General features: G+C 43.6%; 1 protein-coding gene across 22 annotated transcripts in view; it reads right to left on the bottom strand.

The window, feature by feature from the left end:
• Positions 1-16,954, bottom strand: part of LOC111077641 (glycine receptor subunit alpha-3) — a 46,432-nt gene that overhangs the window by 17,188 nt on the left and 12,290 nt on the right. For 16 of the 22 annotated variants that reach the window (XM_041594858.1, XM_041594856.1, XM_041594881.1 and 13 more), the window contains exons 3-6: positions 10,906-10,965; positions 1,710-2,942; positions 1,358-1,378; positions 582-670 (exon numbers count right to left, since the gene is read on the bottom strand). In XM_041594858.1, coding sequence (XP_041450792.1) covers positions 582-670; positions 1,358-1,378; positions 1,710-2,932 — 1,333 coding nt within the window. In that variant the 5' untranslated portion in view covers positions 2,933-2,942; positions 10,906-10,965. The remainder of the gene's footprint in view (positions 1-581; positions 671-1,357; positions 1,379-1,709; positions 2,943-10,905; positions 10,966-16,954) is intronic. The other 6 variants (XM_041594880.1, XM_041594894.1, XM_041594859.1 and 3 more) reach the window with 1 other exon arrangement.

Here is a 16,954-nt window from a genome sequence, read left to right as displayed (position 1 = left end):
AAAATATTCTGAGGATAGAAACTAGTGGGGTTTTATTTTCTTTTCTCTCTCTAACATTTTATGCCTTCCCTGGGGCAATGTTTAATAAACATATCGAAAGAAAAGTAATTACATTATATTTATGGTAGATGGACCACCCCACAAACCCCCCCTCTGTTATTCTGCAGACAGTCAATCTCCTTTGTGCATCGCCCATTAAGTTTAATTGATTTTATAGTGTCCATGCAACGTTGCCCTGCTGCTCCTCCGCTTGTCTGTTGTCTGTTGTCTGTCAAGACCAGAGAGTGTCACGGATCCCCCACCCCCCTATAGCCCACCATTCTGGCCACAAAATTCTTAGCGATGCCAGCCAGAGACACAAAAACCAAAATGGAAACTGCAGCGCATCGCTTGTTATTATTTTGAATCCTATTCTACTTCTCGCCCACTACACCCACTACACCCACTACACCCTCCTCCACTGTGTACTCTATGTACACTTAGACAAATTGGAAATGTAACGTTCAGAACGAGTGAAACACAAGTGGAAAATGGGGCACAAGGGGTGGGCAAGGGGTGGGTAAACTTGATGAACTTCTTACCATTTACAGGCGGCAGTAATCGTTTGTCGTAGCGCTTCTTCTCAAGCAGTAAATCTAATATCTCCTTATCCGAACTGGACTCGTCGAATCTGTGTGTTGCAAACGGAAAGAATTCTTTAGTGGTTTATTGACACAGAAAGGCTGAAAGTCAAGTCAATTGCATGGTTAGTACGATTAATAGTCCAAAAATATATATATATAAGTATAAATGTATTTATTATAGCCCTATGCATTTATCTATGTACAACAGTTTTGTGTGTGGCTTATAGATGGGAATAGGTTGGGTTAGTGTTGGGGATCGTTGGTATTGTATGTTCAACAACAAAGCCAATTAAACGATAACAGAAGCAAGCAAATGGCAAATGAATAGCAGAGAGATCTTATATTAACTATAAGAGTTATGTGCGAAAAGAAGCTTTTCTAATTCGGCACAACTCCAAGCCAAGAGGGTTCCGATTTATGGCTTAACTTCTCAAGTGCCTGTAGAATCGGTTTCAAGCTTTTTTTGTGTGTCAAATAATAGACTTGTTTTTTTTTTCAATTTGCATGCATAACTTTAGCGGAAACGGAACCGAAACAAATAAACTCAAAAATGAAAAGGAATATTCTGTTTATAATTGGAAAAGAAAAGATAAAACCGAAAATTCTCGTGGTTTTTTTTAGTTTCTTTGTTTCTCTGTGTCCATACAATACATTTCTCTTGTTTCGTTGTTGGAGAGAGACAGAGGGAGAGAAAGAGAGATAGGAGAGTGTGGAAGAGGTGTGCAATAACTTACTTCGACCAATCGATGCCATGACTGAAAGAATTTCAAAAGAAAAATAAATAGAAAATTTTTTCGTGTTGTTTTAAGGGTTACCAGGCGATACAGAGGTACATATGTATGTATGTATGTATGTATGTATAGAGAGTGTTGGAGAGACAGATAGATAGAACGATAGATAGATGGAAAGATAGTCAGGGGAGATAGAGGGATACGTGTGTTTGAGGTTTCCTCAACCAAAATAAAAAATGTGTAATAAAGTTTCGAGTGTCCCGGGTATGCATTGGATATGTTGGGATTTTGGATTGTGGATTGGGGCTGCTGGGTGGGGTTGGGGGGGTTGGGCTGGGCACTGCCATGCACTTACATGGGATGCTTGTCGAGGGCACCCGTCTCCGACTGTGTGGCAGCGGCCGTGGATGTGCTGGTCAGATAGCAGAGCATCAGGATGACACTGGAGGCGGCATAGAAGCTGAACGATTGGCTATAGTGCTTGTAGTGCTGCCCCAGATACTGGTAGGCGGCCGCCGAGGTGGCGGCGGCCGTTGCACTGACATTGGCTATGATTGCGGCTGACATTGTGGCGGGCAGAATGCCGGCGGCATATGTTTCCTGCCACGGCTGATAGGCTAGTGGTTGCTTACGTGGATCCTTCTCCTGCTCCTCGTGGTCATCCTGCTGCTGCTGCTGCTGCTGCTCCTGTTCCACCTGCCATTGGAGTGAGGTCGCTAGGGCAGCTCTCGCATGCAGCAGCATCTCGTGCAGGGAGAGCGTTGAAATGCCAGCCAGGGTGGCAGCAACCACTGCTGTGGAGCCAAGGCCGGGCCGAATCCTGCCCCAAATCGCCGCCGCAGCCGCATCCGTATGTAGCCGTCGCCGTCGACGATGCTGACGCAGCAGCTGCTGCTCATCGCGATCGCGATCCCGATCTCGTTCTCTGCTTATCTCTGGGCTGTGGCCTAAGCAATTGGGGCAGAGTGTTTGTGTTTGCTTCGTTGTTGCCACAATATCGATTCCTGCTGCTATTGCTGCTGCTGCTGTTGCTGCTCTATCAACGACAATTGTCGTCCCGCGTATCGTCGCCAACTCGTCGTTCTCGTTCTCGTTCTCGTCCTCGTCCTCGTCTTTGTCCTTGTGCGCCACTTGACTGGGGTTCTTCTGGGGCTGCTGCTGTTGCTGTTGTTGCTGCTGTTGTTTTTGTATCGTTAAAAGCACTCGAGTTCCCGCTTTTAGATGTTTGGCGTTTGCTGTTGCTGTTTCTGTTTGTGTTTCTATTTGTGTTTCTGTTTCGACTACAATTTCTGTTGTCGCTGTTATTTCGGTATGCGTTTGCGTTTGCGTTTTATGATTTTGTTGATAGTTATCCTTGATTTTGATGTCCTCAGCTGGTCGCAATGTGGTCGTTGCTGTTCCTTCTCCGCCTGCTCCTTCTGCGACTCTGACTGTGGCCGCTCCAGTTGTCGTTGTAGCTCCTCCTCTCCTGGCACCGCATTGATTCCTTCTCAGTTGCTTGCTGCTGGTTGCTGTTCTGGTTTGTTGGTGTTTTTTTATGTTGGGCTGCTCTTTGGCTGCTTCAAAGACGCAGCCCATGTTATGACAACTGCAAAGAGAGAGCCATTAAAATACACAAATCAATTCTCAATCAACGCAAAAACTAATTAGGACATCCCACCGCAAAAGCCATTACCAACTGCAACAAAATCTAAAATAAGAATCTATTATGGCCACTGGGACACCGAAAAACCGAAGCACCGAAGCACCGACACCCACTTGACACTTGTCTTTCCCATCAGCACCCACACATCAGAACACACAGATACATACATATAGCACCTTTTTGATGGATGTGGTAATATCGGATTTGTTTCAGACCCCGGAGGGCACCACGCCACGCCCAGCTGCGTGCCCCAACTAAATGTCAGTGTCAGTTGCAAGTTAGCATGATTCCTGAAACTGATTTATACTTGGCGTACTCAAGGCAACATTTGGCACATGACATCACAGATCACTTGTACACCGACCGCAGGATACTCATCATTCTGCTGTGATTGCTACTCTTTCTACTTGATTTTTATTATTTTTTGGATTATTTTTATTTATTTTCCAACAATTCAGAAATACTTTATTCATGCCGAATGCCAGGGTTTACCCTTCTCCCACTCAAGTGCATAGTAAAATGTTCTTGTTAATTTTCGTACCCGTGTAAGCTAACAGTAAACTGCAGCTATAGGGATGGGATCTCCGAAATTAGCTTCTGGGTGTGTTTCATTTGGAACAGACACAAGAACTCGATTGCCAGTCAGTCAGTCAATGGGCCTAGCCAAATTTTATTGTTGCATGTCAAAGCCAACTGGCTTTGCCGTGTCCTCTTACTGGCTGTTGGTTGTTGCTGCTGCTGCTGCTGTTGCGGTCTGTGGCCAAGCCATAGAGGAATGCAATTTTCACTTTAGACTGAGACAAATACGAACAGACAAATGCATACGGATATACATATACATATGTATGTATATGTATTCTGTTGAAGTCGATACAAGTTTCTGCTCTCGTTTGACATTTATTTCAACATGCAGAGTCCGACTGCGGCCATTGCACCAAAGCAAAATGAATTCGAACAGCAAAAATTCGAATTTGAACCGCAAAAAATTCAATTTCCTTTTTTAGCTCAAAATAAAACTGAACACTGATGTGTGTCCATCCAGTGATATGGGTCTGATTATATACGTATATATATGTATATATGTATGTATGCATGTACGGTGTGCGTGTGTGTTTGTGTGTGCTGGAACAAATGTATATTTAATGGGCTTTAAATGGAATGAAGTCATGTTTAAACAGGATTTCTAAGGACCAGTTTAAGCTGCTTATGGAGTTTCTTTTCAGTGATTTCGGTTGTTGAATTTATGGAACAGCAACCACACCACAGGCAATCCAAACTTGATGGCCACAACAGCTTCTTACGAGTACCAGCCCACATATGGCAAAGCCACTGAAAAAACTTTGATATGGCCACAACACACACACACACACACACACACAGACACAGACACAGATGAGTATGAAAGGATATGGTCTCCACACCCAGCAGTGCCAACAAAATCCAAGCCAAGCCAAGCCAAGTCAAGTCAAGCAGGCACTCAGTGGCTCTGGAATTCCATTGCCATCCATCGCTTGGTTTTCACCGTCAACTGTCGAAGGAGGAAGAGACGGAAGACGAGGAGGCTTCATTATACATTTATTCGATTTTTACGTGACTTTGGCCATAAAGCACGAAAATAAAGCCCGAATACGTTGCTCGTAGAAGACAACAGATACGAAAAGTAATAGCAGCAGGCAGCAGTCAGAAGGGAGCAGGGAGCAGGCAGAAGGGAGCAGGGAAAAGGCAGCAGGTCTAGGGAGTAGCCATGTAAATGGTGTTCATATACAAATTGGTACCGATATGGCCTAAACGTGTCCCTCCAACCACATTTCTTGTCGCCTGTATCTGTGTATCTCCACCCCCCACCCACATGTGCCAGGACAATTATCGACCCCAATCCAGTTTAAACGCTTGTACAACTGTGCCCCGCTCCTTTGCCGTTTCATAAACTGTCAATTCGTGGACTACAAACAAAAAAAGAGGGAAGAAGGTGGACAGACGGGGGAAAACCTATATCAAAATGAAAACTTTTTCCGGCTGTTTATAGAGTGGACCACAGACAACGAAACAGAAATAGAACAGACCATGGATCAGTTCATGCCCGGCTTCCTTCTTTGTTGCTTTGCTGGCCAGCACACTCCCCGCTGATATCCTTTGCGCCTTCCGGGCCATAAATTTACACAAAAAACCACCCTCCCTGCCCGAAAGACTCGTCGTCCTCTGCGGCGATGGCGACTGAAACTTGTGCCGGGCTAATCCTTCCATCGTCTGGCGACCGGAAACGGCACCAACTGACAGGCCACAGCCACCGCCACCAACCTAACCCGAAACACAACCAATCCTCATCCATTTTGCCCGGTCTGCCCCCCTCTTTTCGGTTAGTTTCCTTGTCCAGCTGCAGTTGTGCATTTAATTTTATGCTCTCAACTTTATTCATATTTTTGCTGTGAAAACTTTCTGCAGCTTTTTTATGCTTTTTGTTTGTGCGAGTTGTTCAGTCAATTTAATAATTTGTTACTAGTTGTATGCCCCCTGCCCCTGGCTCCTGCTCCGCTCCGTTTTGCCTGTCCCTCAAATTAGTTGACACTGTGGGGCATTTGAAACCAAAAACAAAATTATTTGCATAGTTTTTGTGTTGCCGTCGCTGCGGTTAGCCACACATGTCGGATACTTAATATACACTGCAGACAGACTACAGACCGAACATAGCCAGCCACACACACATTTCAGCCACGTTTTTTGTGCTGAAGCAGGATCAGCCAGCTTTAATGACCTAATTTATAATTTTAGCCAATTCAAGCGGCAATCCAATTACACAGATGTGCGACCCCATAAGTGGAGGCTATGGACTAGAGCATAGGCCAGGCCAGGCCACAAATTAATTGAAAATCCTTTATTAAATTGGGATGTAAGTCAAGGCGAAAGGATGAATAAATAATGTTTATCAGGCTGGCTGTGTAGGTTTCTCTCTCTCTCTCTTAACTAAATTAAAATAGAACTGAACTTGAAGGCTTGAAGGTTGTGTTATTAAACCAATTTTCGATTATTTGCTGAAATCCCATCTTAATTATCGATGACTCCAACTTGCATGCAAGTGGGAGACCTTTCACTTTTCCAATGCCAAAAGCACTGACCTTTGGTTTATTTTATATGACCTCCAACCTGCCCTGCCAGACCCTGCCAGGCCCTGCCCTACTTGGCTTTAAAGAGCCTTTCAAGGCAAATATTTTAATTTGCCATTAAACGGCCAAGTGAAACGGGCTAACCTCTGCCAAACGAACAATAACAATAAAAGGCAACTTTTGCCAACAAAAAGAAGAACAAAACAAAAAATAAAAGAAAAACAGGAGCAATAAGCAACAATTACAAACAACTTGCAATCGATTTTTTTTGTGTTGTGTTGTGTTGTGTTTGTCCTGACGGCACGAACTTTCCACGCGACGAAAAAGACAAAACCAAAATAAAAGCAAAAGAATACAACAGAAAATGTTGATTAATCCCATTGAAATGTTCTTCATTTCTATATATGTATGTATGTACGAACGAAGAAGATTGGGGGGAGCACAGATTATGAATTATTTGGTAGGCAACTCAACAACTCAACAATGGAATATATGCATCATACGGTGGTATATTTCGGTTAAGGCAGTATTACGAGCACATATATTTGCGAGTATATGGGTTCCTATTATATGCTTAAGGGCTTCCTAGAGTCGCATGGCACTTTGCATAGATGAGCGCAGGGCCGTGCTGCGTTTCAATCAAATTTCCGCCAGAAATTAAATCCATTATAAATGAGTTCAGTTCAGAGGGGACTCGCTGTCGGCTGTCGGAAGCCCAAAATCGTTATCCATTATGGACCATAATCTGTTGCATTAAAACTGATTAAAATGTCATAGCATAGAAGACCAGAAATTTATGGCCAGGCAAATGTGGTAATTGAAGTACGACGGCACTTGACCCGGTTATGTACTCGATGCGACTGTGTGGATGCGACTGCTGGGGCAATTGGGATGCAGCAGACAGCCAGTAAGAGCAATCGCCTGAAGGGATGGCGAGGGGGATGGGGATGCGAGTCACATTCTATACGGCTGATGCCGATGCCGATGCCATGCCTAATTAAATAACTCGATAACTAAGGGCATTGGTATGCAGGTGAGAGTCGATTGGAGTGGAGTGGAGTTCATTCGCATTTCAATTAAAATGGAGAACAGCAGAGACCACAGATACAGAGAGACACAGCCACAGAGACAGCCACAGACACACTCAACAAATGGCAAAGCACTCAGAGGGACGCTAAGTCGTTTAGGCTTAAGTCAGCTTATTGCTCGGAAAAGTGGGACACGCGACGACATAGTTGACATACGCCAACGAGAACGCCAAAGCCATGGACGACGACCTGTTACCTGTTGGTGGTAGAATTTTCCAATAATCGAACCAACATACAAGTTTAATTAATGCCAAAGAACAAATGTTCTGCACGTTTTGGCGCTAATTTGATTTTAAAACTCATTTTAATATTCATTATAGGTCTCTCATAACGTATAATATATATTTATGTGATTCATGGCCGAGGTGAGCCATTCATGGCGCGGCTAATTGCACATTTGGACAGTTTGCGGTGCCAACGTTTGCGGTGCAAAGTTAACGCAGCAAAATGACAAAGTGCAAATGTGGCAACGCTTGCGTGGAGATAGAGCAGGAATTGCGGTTGAGCTTTGGGTCAGATGCAGTCAGATGCAGTGCTGCAGGCTGCAGGTGGGGCAGTATGTGTGTGTGTGTCTGTTTACACTAAGCTGTAGCCAGCTCTCCGCTGCACTCTGCTCACCCTTGATGACGATATTGTTGGTTGAACATAGAAGAAGTCGAATCCGAAAGCTATAGCCAAAAGTCAATGAAGGCATTTGTTCCCAGTAGTCGTAAAGCTTAAGGGAAGAGCATTAAGCATTAATCATGGACTCCCAATTCAACACAATTCGCAATTCATTAAAGTTAAAGTTTACCCTGTGTGGAGCCTAATTTGAGAGTGGGGCTGTGTTCACGGGATGCTCTAGGGGCGAATACCTTTTATTTAATTTAACATTTATGAAATATCTCTCGTCGTCGTTTTTTTTTCCACTCGATTTTCACTCTCTCGATTACGTATTTGTATTCATAATTCAATTTTAATGAATAAATTGCGGTTGCTTTTAATGGCTGACCGCAGATGCATCAGCTTAAAATGAAAAAAACGGATATCGGTGTCACGCCCACAAATATGGACACAAACCACAAATAAATAAATAAATATTATACATTGTATAACCATCATGCATGGCCCTTTCATCGATTTGTTTGAGTAATTAAACAATCGACAGTGGAAATGCCCCCGTGATCCAATTTTTCGGTATACGCCTTTCGGTTCCAGCTTTGCCCAGTGGAGAGGCTGTCTAAATTGTCTAAGGGGTGGGGGGGAAGGACTGGTAGCAGTGCTGTCACAGCCACTTACATAAATGCCACCATGCATCATGGATATTTATGTGCATAAATTATAGTCAACGAAAAAAGACGATCAGAACCCTTGCAGACTGTAATAATTCAGATTAAAAAGTATTTATACACATGACACTGACACAGGGGCTGCTCCAGCTCCTACTCCTGCTCCCCCTGCTGCTGCGTGGTGTGGGAGAATGGGTGGGGCTTATGCTGTGATGGTCACGCGTGTTTTCGCTCTGATTTCGCCATAATAAATTGACATTTTTCGGACATTTCTCTTGAGCTTCTCCAGTCTCTTCAGCTCTTCAGCTCTTCGCTCTGTGCAAAATGGAAAATGGGTGCTCGGCGCTTGGCGCTGTGGGAGCTGTCCGTCATTTAAGCTTTTCCTCAATGCTTCTTTTTTGTCGGTTGTCGGCTGTTGGTTGTCGGCTGTCCGCTGTCGGTTGTTGGTTGTTGAGGGCAAGCAGCTTATGGAGAGATTTTGCGTCAAGAGTTTCACTGCAGGAAGAGTGGGTCAGCTCCAAAGTAATCTCTCCCACTGCCAGCCCAGCTAATATTTAAAATGATTTCTGTGTGTGAATTCCCCCACGAAATCTGGAGAATCGAAAATGCTTGGCATTTGCGGATTGGGTGTGGGCTGTGGGATGTGGGGGAAATAACAGGAAAAAGCAATAAGCATTCAAATGGAAAGTGACAAAAGAGAGACGCGAAGAAGCAGCGACAAATAATTCGGCACAAAAGCAAATAAACAAGATAAACGAACAAACAAACATGGGATGCGGAGGAAGGGAGAGGGATGGGATGGGGATGGGGATGGGAAGGAAACAACAAAGCAAAAAAAAACCCAAGCAAAGACAAAAAAGAGACAGAAACAAAGCCAAGTACCCAAGCACATAATGAGCATAATGGGCGTGTTGAGTGGGAGGTCTTGTACGAGTAGCAGGGGCACATACACACACACACACACAATCCATGCCCTACACGTACCCGTGCACGTACCCCTACCCTTATCATACGAGACGAGTGCCAAAGAGCTTTTTGTGTTGGTTTTCCCTCTCAGTGCCTAGAATAAGCGCCACTTTACATGCAAACATACAAACATAGACAAACATAGACAGAGGAAGAGAGAGAGAGAGAGAGAGAGATATTGGTTAAGGGTGAGGCTAGGGGGATGCAGTTGCAGCTCAGAAGAAGCTGGAAAACATGGGATGCAGTGGGATGCGGATGGGATGGGATCAGGCAAGCGAAACGAGGGCAAAGGCACGTCGCCCAACCATTTAAACTAATCTTGAGGCAGTTTATTTATATATATCTCGAGGGTCGTTTGTCCTAACAATGTGCTCTCTGCTTATACACTCGTAGGTGCACAATGTACAATGTACATGCTCAGGTAAGCCATAAAAAAGGGGTGCAAACAAACACGAAGGGAGGGTGGGGAGCATCCAACAAGAGCCAGAGACAGGTAAGATCTATGAACGCATTGAATGGGGGGGACAATAGTTCATGGGTGACTCTCCTGCTCTGTGTGTGTGTGTGTGTGTGTGTGCTATGCTATTAAGGGAACAGCAAATATCTATCAAAATTATACAAAGCCAATAAGGTGTGGAAAATATATATTGCTGGAAAACACGGGCTAACTTTCGGGAGAGTTTTCACCAAAGATTTATAGAACATTTGGCAGAGCCAGAAACCATCTTTATTATACATTTGCTCGTCTTTAAGTGCCTCAGCTAAAGCCTTGAAAGCCCGCAACCTGATTGCTATTGAACTGTTATGCGCTCAGCCTTAAATGACCCCTCTAGTCTGCCTGTTAGTTAGTAGCTAAAAACATGAATTGAATACCTGAAACTGCTGCCCCATGCACAACCTTTGGCCCCCGCCTCTGCCCTGAGCAGTTGAATAGATCGTCGAGTTGCCTGAGGTCAGAGGCGCGCACACTTGACTGACCTTTGGCCTAAGTAATACCCGTTTTGAGGCTATTTAATTTCTATATAAATATTTTGCCTTAGACCACAAATCTGCGGGTCATAAGCCGCAAGGACGCGCAGCCGGGCACAGGGCACACGGGCACACGGGCACACGGGCACACGACACGCAGCTTACAAGCTTCGTCTCAGCCTCGAGAGCACGCCCGAATGAACTTGTATTAAAGCAACCGGAAATTAAACACACAAAAAGTTCTCCAAGACCCTGGCCGGGCCGCACCTTCACACAGACACACAATTACGAGTACTTTATAGACTCACTCACACATGTGCATATTGTGGTTGTTAGCTGCTTTTGCATCTTCTACTTGTATGGTCCGTCCCCCAAAAAGTTCTGTCTGATTTTCTTTTCTGGCGTTCGAAATGTAAAACGAAACGCATTCAACAGAAATGTCTGTGTAAGAGCTTCTGCAGTGATTGATACGCGCACAAAAGGTTTTTCCAGCTGAGTTTTCCTTGCTACTCACCAAATTTAACTCCGCAGCCAGTTCAATGGAATCCTCTGACGCTGCCCAGACAAGTGCCAGCTGCAAAAGATGAGCCAATTAAAAGAAGCAATTATTAAATGAAATATCACAAGCCAAAGCACATGAAGATGGGAAGATGAGTCTCGGTCTAGAGGCAGTCTTATTCCCCATGCCCCAGCAGAAAGTGAGGGTGGGGCGGCGGCTTTTAGACGAAATTGAACATATGATGATAATATGGAAAGGGCTACGGCTCGGTCCGGTCTCGGGTTGAGTGGGGAATGGTGCTGCTCCTTCGGATGTCGTTGGTATTCCCAAGCATGTTCCTTTTTGGCGCAAATGATGGAAATCACTTAACAAAGAGAGTGGGAAAGTGGATGATGACGATGACAACGACAACGACAACGCGGCTTATATGACAGGAGAGTGAGCTTGTGTTGTTGTTGCTGTTGCTGTGTTGCTGTTGCTGTGGAGGCTGTCTGCTGGTGTGAGTGAGTGGAACTTGTGTGTCTGAGTTCTTAATGAGCTTTTGTCTGCTGCATACTTTTCAGAGCTGTGCACTGGAGACACACGACTTTTGCGTCTTGGGCTGCTTTGTTCAAATATTTGACAGCCAAGCGGCAGGCAGGCAGGCAGTCAGGCAGGCAGGCAGGACAGACAGGAGGCTCAAAGTCTCTTGGTTATTAATGCCTAGTTTCCCAACTAATGAAAGAATATACCAAGAGGAATTGGCTTTAGCATAGCTGCGAATTTAAGCTAAATACTTAATGAATATGTTTCTCACCCAAAGAATGTTTCGTATATCAGGCTGAAGTCTTTAATGTTCTTCCCATGAACTTTCCTTTATGTTAGGGACACTTTGCTGTTGTGCAACCGATCCAGCCACAAAATCACTTTGGGCAAAGTTCAATCAAACGAGTTAATAACTTCCGCAAAAGTGGCAGTCAAAATTAACCATAACTCTCGGTCTACAAGCCAACTAAACTGACCCATTAGCCTCTGGCCTCCTCTCTGTCTCGGCCATGATATGGCCAAGTTCTGCTGGGTAGGGGGGTCACAGGTTATGCGCTTGAATGGCGGGACAAGGCGACTTGGGGGCTACGCTACCGTTGGGAATGTGTCGGGTAATATGTGTATGGTAATTTTAGCGCTTGTCTCTCCACGGACACACACACACACAACAATCAGGAGAGACGGGACGGGGACAGCTCAGGTGCACATGGAATAAAAATGCCGGAGCACATGTCACATTTGCCACATGAGTTAACGCGGCTCATTTATCATGGCTACCGTCCTCTACTGTCCTGTCCTCTACTCCTCTGTCCTAGCCTGCTTGTCCTAGCCTGTCCTGTCCGCTCTTGTCGCCCTCCGGTTGCGGTTCAAGGTGACCAAGGCATTTGCCGGCCAATCTGAGGTCGTTTATACACGTGTATACGAGTATCTGTGTGTGTGTGTGTGTGTGCGTGTGTGTTTTATATATACATACATATGTATGTATATAGCCAACGCCAAAATCTAATTGTAGCCCCTAGGCATAGGGAGAACTTTAATTAAGGTGCCAGCGACTCCTTTCCCAGTGCTCGCATCACAATGCAATATTTATTAGTGCGTGTGGCTACCTCCCCCACCCCACCACCCCTGTTTATACACATGTATATACATAATAATTCTATACATATGTATATGCAAGGGGATGCCACATGCCATGGTGGCATTAAAGTATGTCGCCTGACTAAATTTAGATATTCAAATCGATATCAAAAAAAAAAAAAAGAAAGCCCTGGCACGCACGCATTTTTAGTGCCCCAACTTTTGCCTCGAAACATTTTCCATTCTCAGAGTTCGAGTTGGGTGACTGGTGGGTGACTGGGAGGACTGGGAGACACATGTGTATAAAGGTCGCGCTTTTGTTATAATTGTGTAGCGATAGTAAAAGGCTTACACCAACAAAAGCTGTTTACAAAGTTGCCACGAGAATCGACATCGGCCGCCCAACTAATGCCCAAGCCCAAGATTGAGGCTATCCTGATAGTATTTCCCCATGGAGCCGCCCCCACTCATTTGAAGAAGGGGAGACAGAGTGGCGAGCTCCAAGTAAAACTGTATTTAAATATGGATTTTAGTATCTATGAATCATGGACTTTGTTACTCAGAGAGGAATGGGCAAAACAAGAAAGTTTTCTTCTGAGTTCGTAAAGTCTTCAAAACACTTGTGTTTCGCTTTAAATCCTGGTGCTTTCAGCAGCTGTCTGCTGGGCTGTTTACCTTTAATTATAATGTTTGTTAGTAATTATAGGTATCCTTCTCTATAGCCAATGTACATATATAGCTGGAGCCGAAGCCGGAGCCGGAGCCCTGTGTCTTGTGTGTGGGAACTTAAACTTTTGCTTTACTTTCACTAATTGAACCAATTGGGGCCACACATGGGAATTTGTACGGCATATCTCTGCTCCGATGCCTGTATGTCTGGAGGGCTCTTTGCAATATTTATGAGCATATATTGATTTAACAATTAGTCGCTCTCTTATACAAGAGGCCGATTTACATGCATATAAATAAAATTTATATCAAATGCCATCGTACATAAATTTCTACCCCCGGCAGAGGCAGCTCATTTCCAGTTGCATTTTCATTTTCATTTAATAAAGCATTTGGCACAGACAAACACGGCCCGGCCCAGACGAGTGCAGCGAGTGGGGCAGCCAGTGAGCGAGGAGGAGCGGGAGACTTCATTAATTATTTATACTCAGTTTGTTAACAATTTTCGTTTCCTTCCTTTTTTAATATTCTCTGTATTTGCTTTTACATTTTTCTGTTTGTTTGTGTTTTTTTTTTCTGTTTCTGGGTCTGGCATCCCGGGGGCTGTTTGAACTGCAGGCTCACAAAATAGGGTTAAGTATGGGAGCAGGATGAAGCTAAGACGAGCCAACGGGTTTCATGGGGGAGCAGAAAAAAAAACAAAAAAAAAGTAGATATGAATGCAAAGGTAATGAAAAGTTTGGGGGAGATTTGTAGGCCTTTGGAGATTGTATTTTTCTACAAATGTTTGCATTGCAAAGGAGGAAGCATCTCCAGCCCTACTATATGTATTTTTTTAATTAGCAAATCTAACTAACTAAAAGTACAAAATGCCCTGGATCGGTCTATATTATATTTTTTTATATTAAATTATTTATTTATTATATTATATTTTTTATATTATATTATTATTTTAAGGGGTATTTAAAATTGTCAGCTAAAATATTAAACAACTTTGTATTCACACAACAGATAATTACGCTTATGTGGAGCATATGTACATATGTATGTATGTGCCGATGCAGTTTCCGCCACGTACACTCGGTAAGTGTTTTGTGTTTATTTTTTAAAGATTTTTCAAATAAAATTTTGGGACTGATAGAGCCTGCTGATGTCTGCTTGCTTGCTCTCATATTGATGGTTATTTATGGGGTGTTCGTGGTGCCAGAAGGCAGAAAAGCTCTCAAACACGTGCTTGATTAGAGTCGCACAGCCCCACACCCCCACACCCCCATGCGGATATTGCGGATATTCGTAACGCCAGCGGACATGGCTCAATCAGGGTACACAAATAGCTGTGTAGTATATGGGATGCTGGCCAGGGCCAGGGGCAGGCGCAGCGGCAGGGGCAGAGCATCTAAATTGGCTTTGTAACTGTTGGAATTTGTTTGTCCACCATTTTATTTGGCTAAATCGCATCGGTGGAATGCCTGCGACACCACACCAGTACGCGGCGGAGTGGCGTCAAGCGCCGGGGTCATGTATCGATTTTCCTATGGAAGTTTTGACCATTTTTAATGGCAAACTTTTATTGTTTTTTTTTTTTTTTGGTTTTTCTTCTTTTTTTATTGTTAGTTGCCAAATATTTGTGCCTATTGTGTGGCAAAAATATTTATTCAGCATTTGTTTCCGCTGTGATTTGGCTACGGAAGAGATAATTTCCGCTAATTGCCTGCCGGGGAACAGCCGTAGATGCGGGACTGCAAACCAGTGCAAACTAATAGAAAACTAAATGAAAATCAGCAGCCAAAAATTTCACATAAATTTAGTTTTAATTTCACTTTAATTTTCCCCTTGTACATAGTGGGGGGGATTTAAAGACTGCCAAAGCCACATTCTAACTGGATTACTTTGAGCAGATTATTAATTCAGCAAGAGTAGAAAAACTCCACCCTTCCCCCCCGCTCTTTTCACATTCGACAAATAACAGAGTTAATTAGTTTTAAGCACAACCTTTGTTTGCACAAAAAGAAACATACCAAAAAAAAATAAGAGAAGAAACTAAAGAAAAGCTGAGAAAATAAGCGAGGGGAAATCAGTAGAAAGTTTTCACATTTCCGTGCAAGGACATGCGTGACGTCGTCGGGTGACCCCTCCGTGGTAACTCTCCGCTTTCACACTTGCCACTTTCTCACACATATAGAGTATACATATACATATACATATATATATGTAAGTATTTCCCTTTTGGTTCTATTCCTTTTTTTTTTGGGGGGCCAAGACTTGCACGAGGTTCGAGAAATTAAGAAAGCGAGCGGCAAAATAATACATATAACTGCTACAGGATATGTGTACGTATGCACGGTATATCCGTTTACAAAGGACATTGCTATGATTAGCATTTCAATGGTGGGCAAAATTGGTTGGTTGGTTGGTTGGGGTTTTAGCTGTGAGGAGCTGCTGCCAGGGATATTATTCATAAAATGCAATTACTTTTAATGCCCAGGCAGGCCTCCGTGCCGCGCAGTGGCAATGCAACTATAATTAGATGGCCAATTATGGCGTTGAAAATTGAAATTTGCAGCGACTGCAGCACTCAATTTTCTGTTTCCGAAACCACAACAATGTGGCTGAGGCGGGATCTGCATCTAGGCTCTGGCCGCCGTTACGTACGAGTATACGTAACGTGTAACCCACAAAAGGACCTCACTAGAGACCTCTTAGTCACGCGTTGGCATCTCAAACAAAAATCCTAACGCCGGGCGACTGCTGCGGCGGGCCGGTGGTGGCCATACAAAAAACGTGTCATCCAAGCGATTATCCTTGCGTGTCCATGGATTAATTCTAATGCTCAAAATGACGCACGATTTGGCCTAATGCATGCGCGGCTTCTCCAATAGAATGTATGGGTCAAAGGGGACGGACCCCAGTCTCTGGATGTAGGTCACCTCTAATCCGTATGTTCGTACGTGTTGTGGAGGCAAAGCCCTATCTCTAACAGAATCTCTGTACGAGTACAAACAAGGCATCAGGATCAGTATAAGTATCAGTATCAGTAGGGAGCGGTTTCTAACAATTTAATCCGTTGACTGATTTTAAACATTAATATTTTACCCATATCTTTAACGTATGGATATCTGTTTAATCAACTACCCCACAACAGAGCAAAGCAAAAACTAACCACAAACCAACCACGCATTTCAGTTCATTCTAGGCAAACATTTCATTATAATACTCGCTCCTCGTAGGTCCCTCTCTCATTCTGATTGAATTTTAATTAAATAAAAACATTGGCGAATCAAACCGAAACACGTTGGTCGTCGTTGGGGGCCGTCAAACTGTTTGGTAATAAAGTCAACCGGTTCATTTGGCATTTAAGGCAATTACATTACAATGTTTATACCAATTAAATGTGCTTCGCTTCTCGCTTCTCCCTTTCTCCTCTCCCTCTGCCACGGGTGTCCCCAAAATGTTTACATAGCAGAATAATTAAAAATAATTGTGTTGAATTAAATGACAAGCGAAAATGCGATCGATGGCGTAGGGCAGTTATAAAAATTAAAATATTTAATTTACTGAAATGTGAAAAAAACTTTAAACCAATAAACCAAGCAAATTTTTTATTCAGCTCGGAAATTGCGACATCAAAGTGCAAAAAAAAAATATCAAGTTGGTAGAATCTTTAAGAGTATATTCTCATACACACATGGTACACTATAAGTGTATACAATGTACACACATGCATACATATGTAAATGATTACCATATAACCATTTTTTTCTCCTCACACGCGCAGCTAAAATTGTTGCACAGC

The sequence above is a fragment of the Drosophila obscura genome, unplaced genomic scaffold (assembly GCF_018151105.1).
Source record: "Drosophila obscura isolate BZ-5 IFL unplaced genomic scaffold, ASM1815110v1 contig_1, whole genome shotgun sequence".
NCBI classification, from domain to species: Eukaryota; Metazoa; Arthropoda; class Insecta; order Diptera; family Drosophilidae; genus Drosophila; species Drosophila obscura.
Note: the sequence above shows the minus strand (reverse complement) of the source record. Positions and strands in the feature narration are given on the sequence as shown.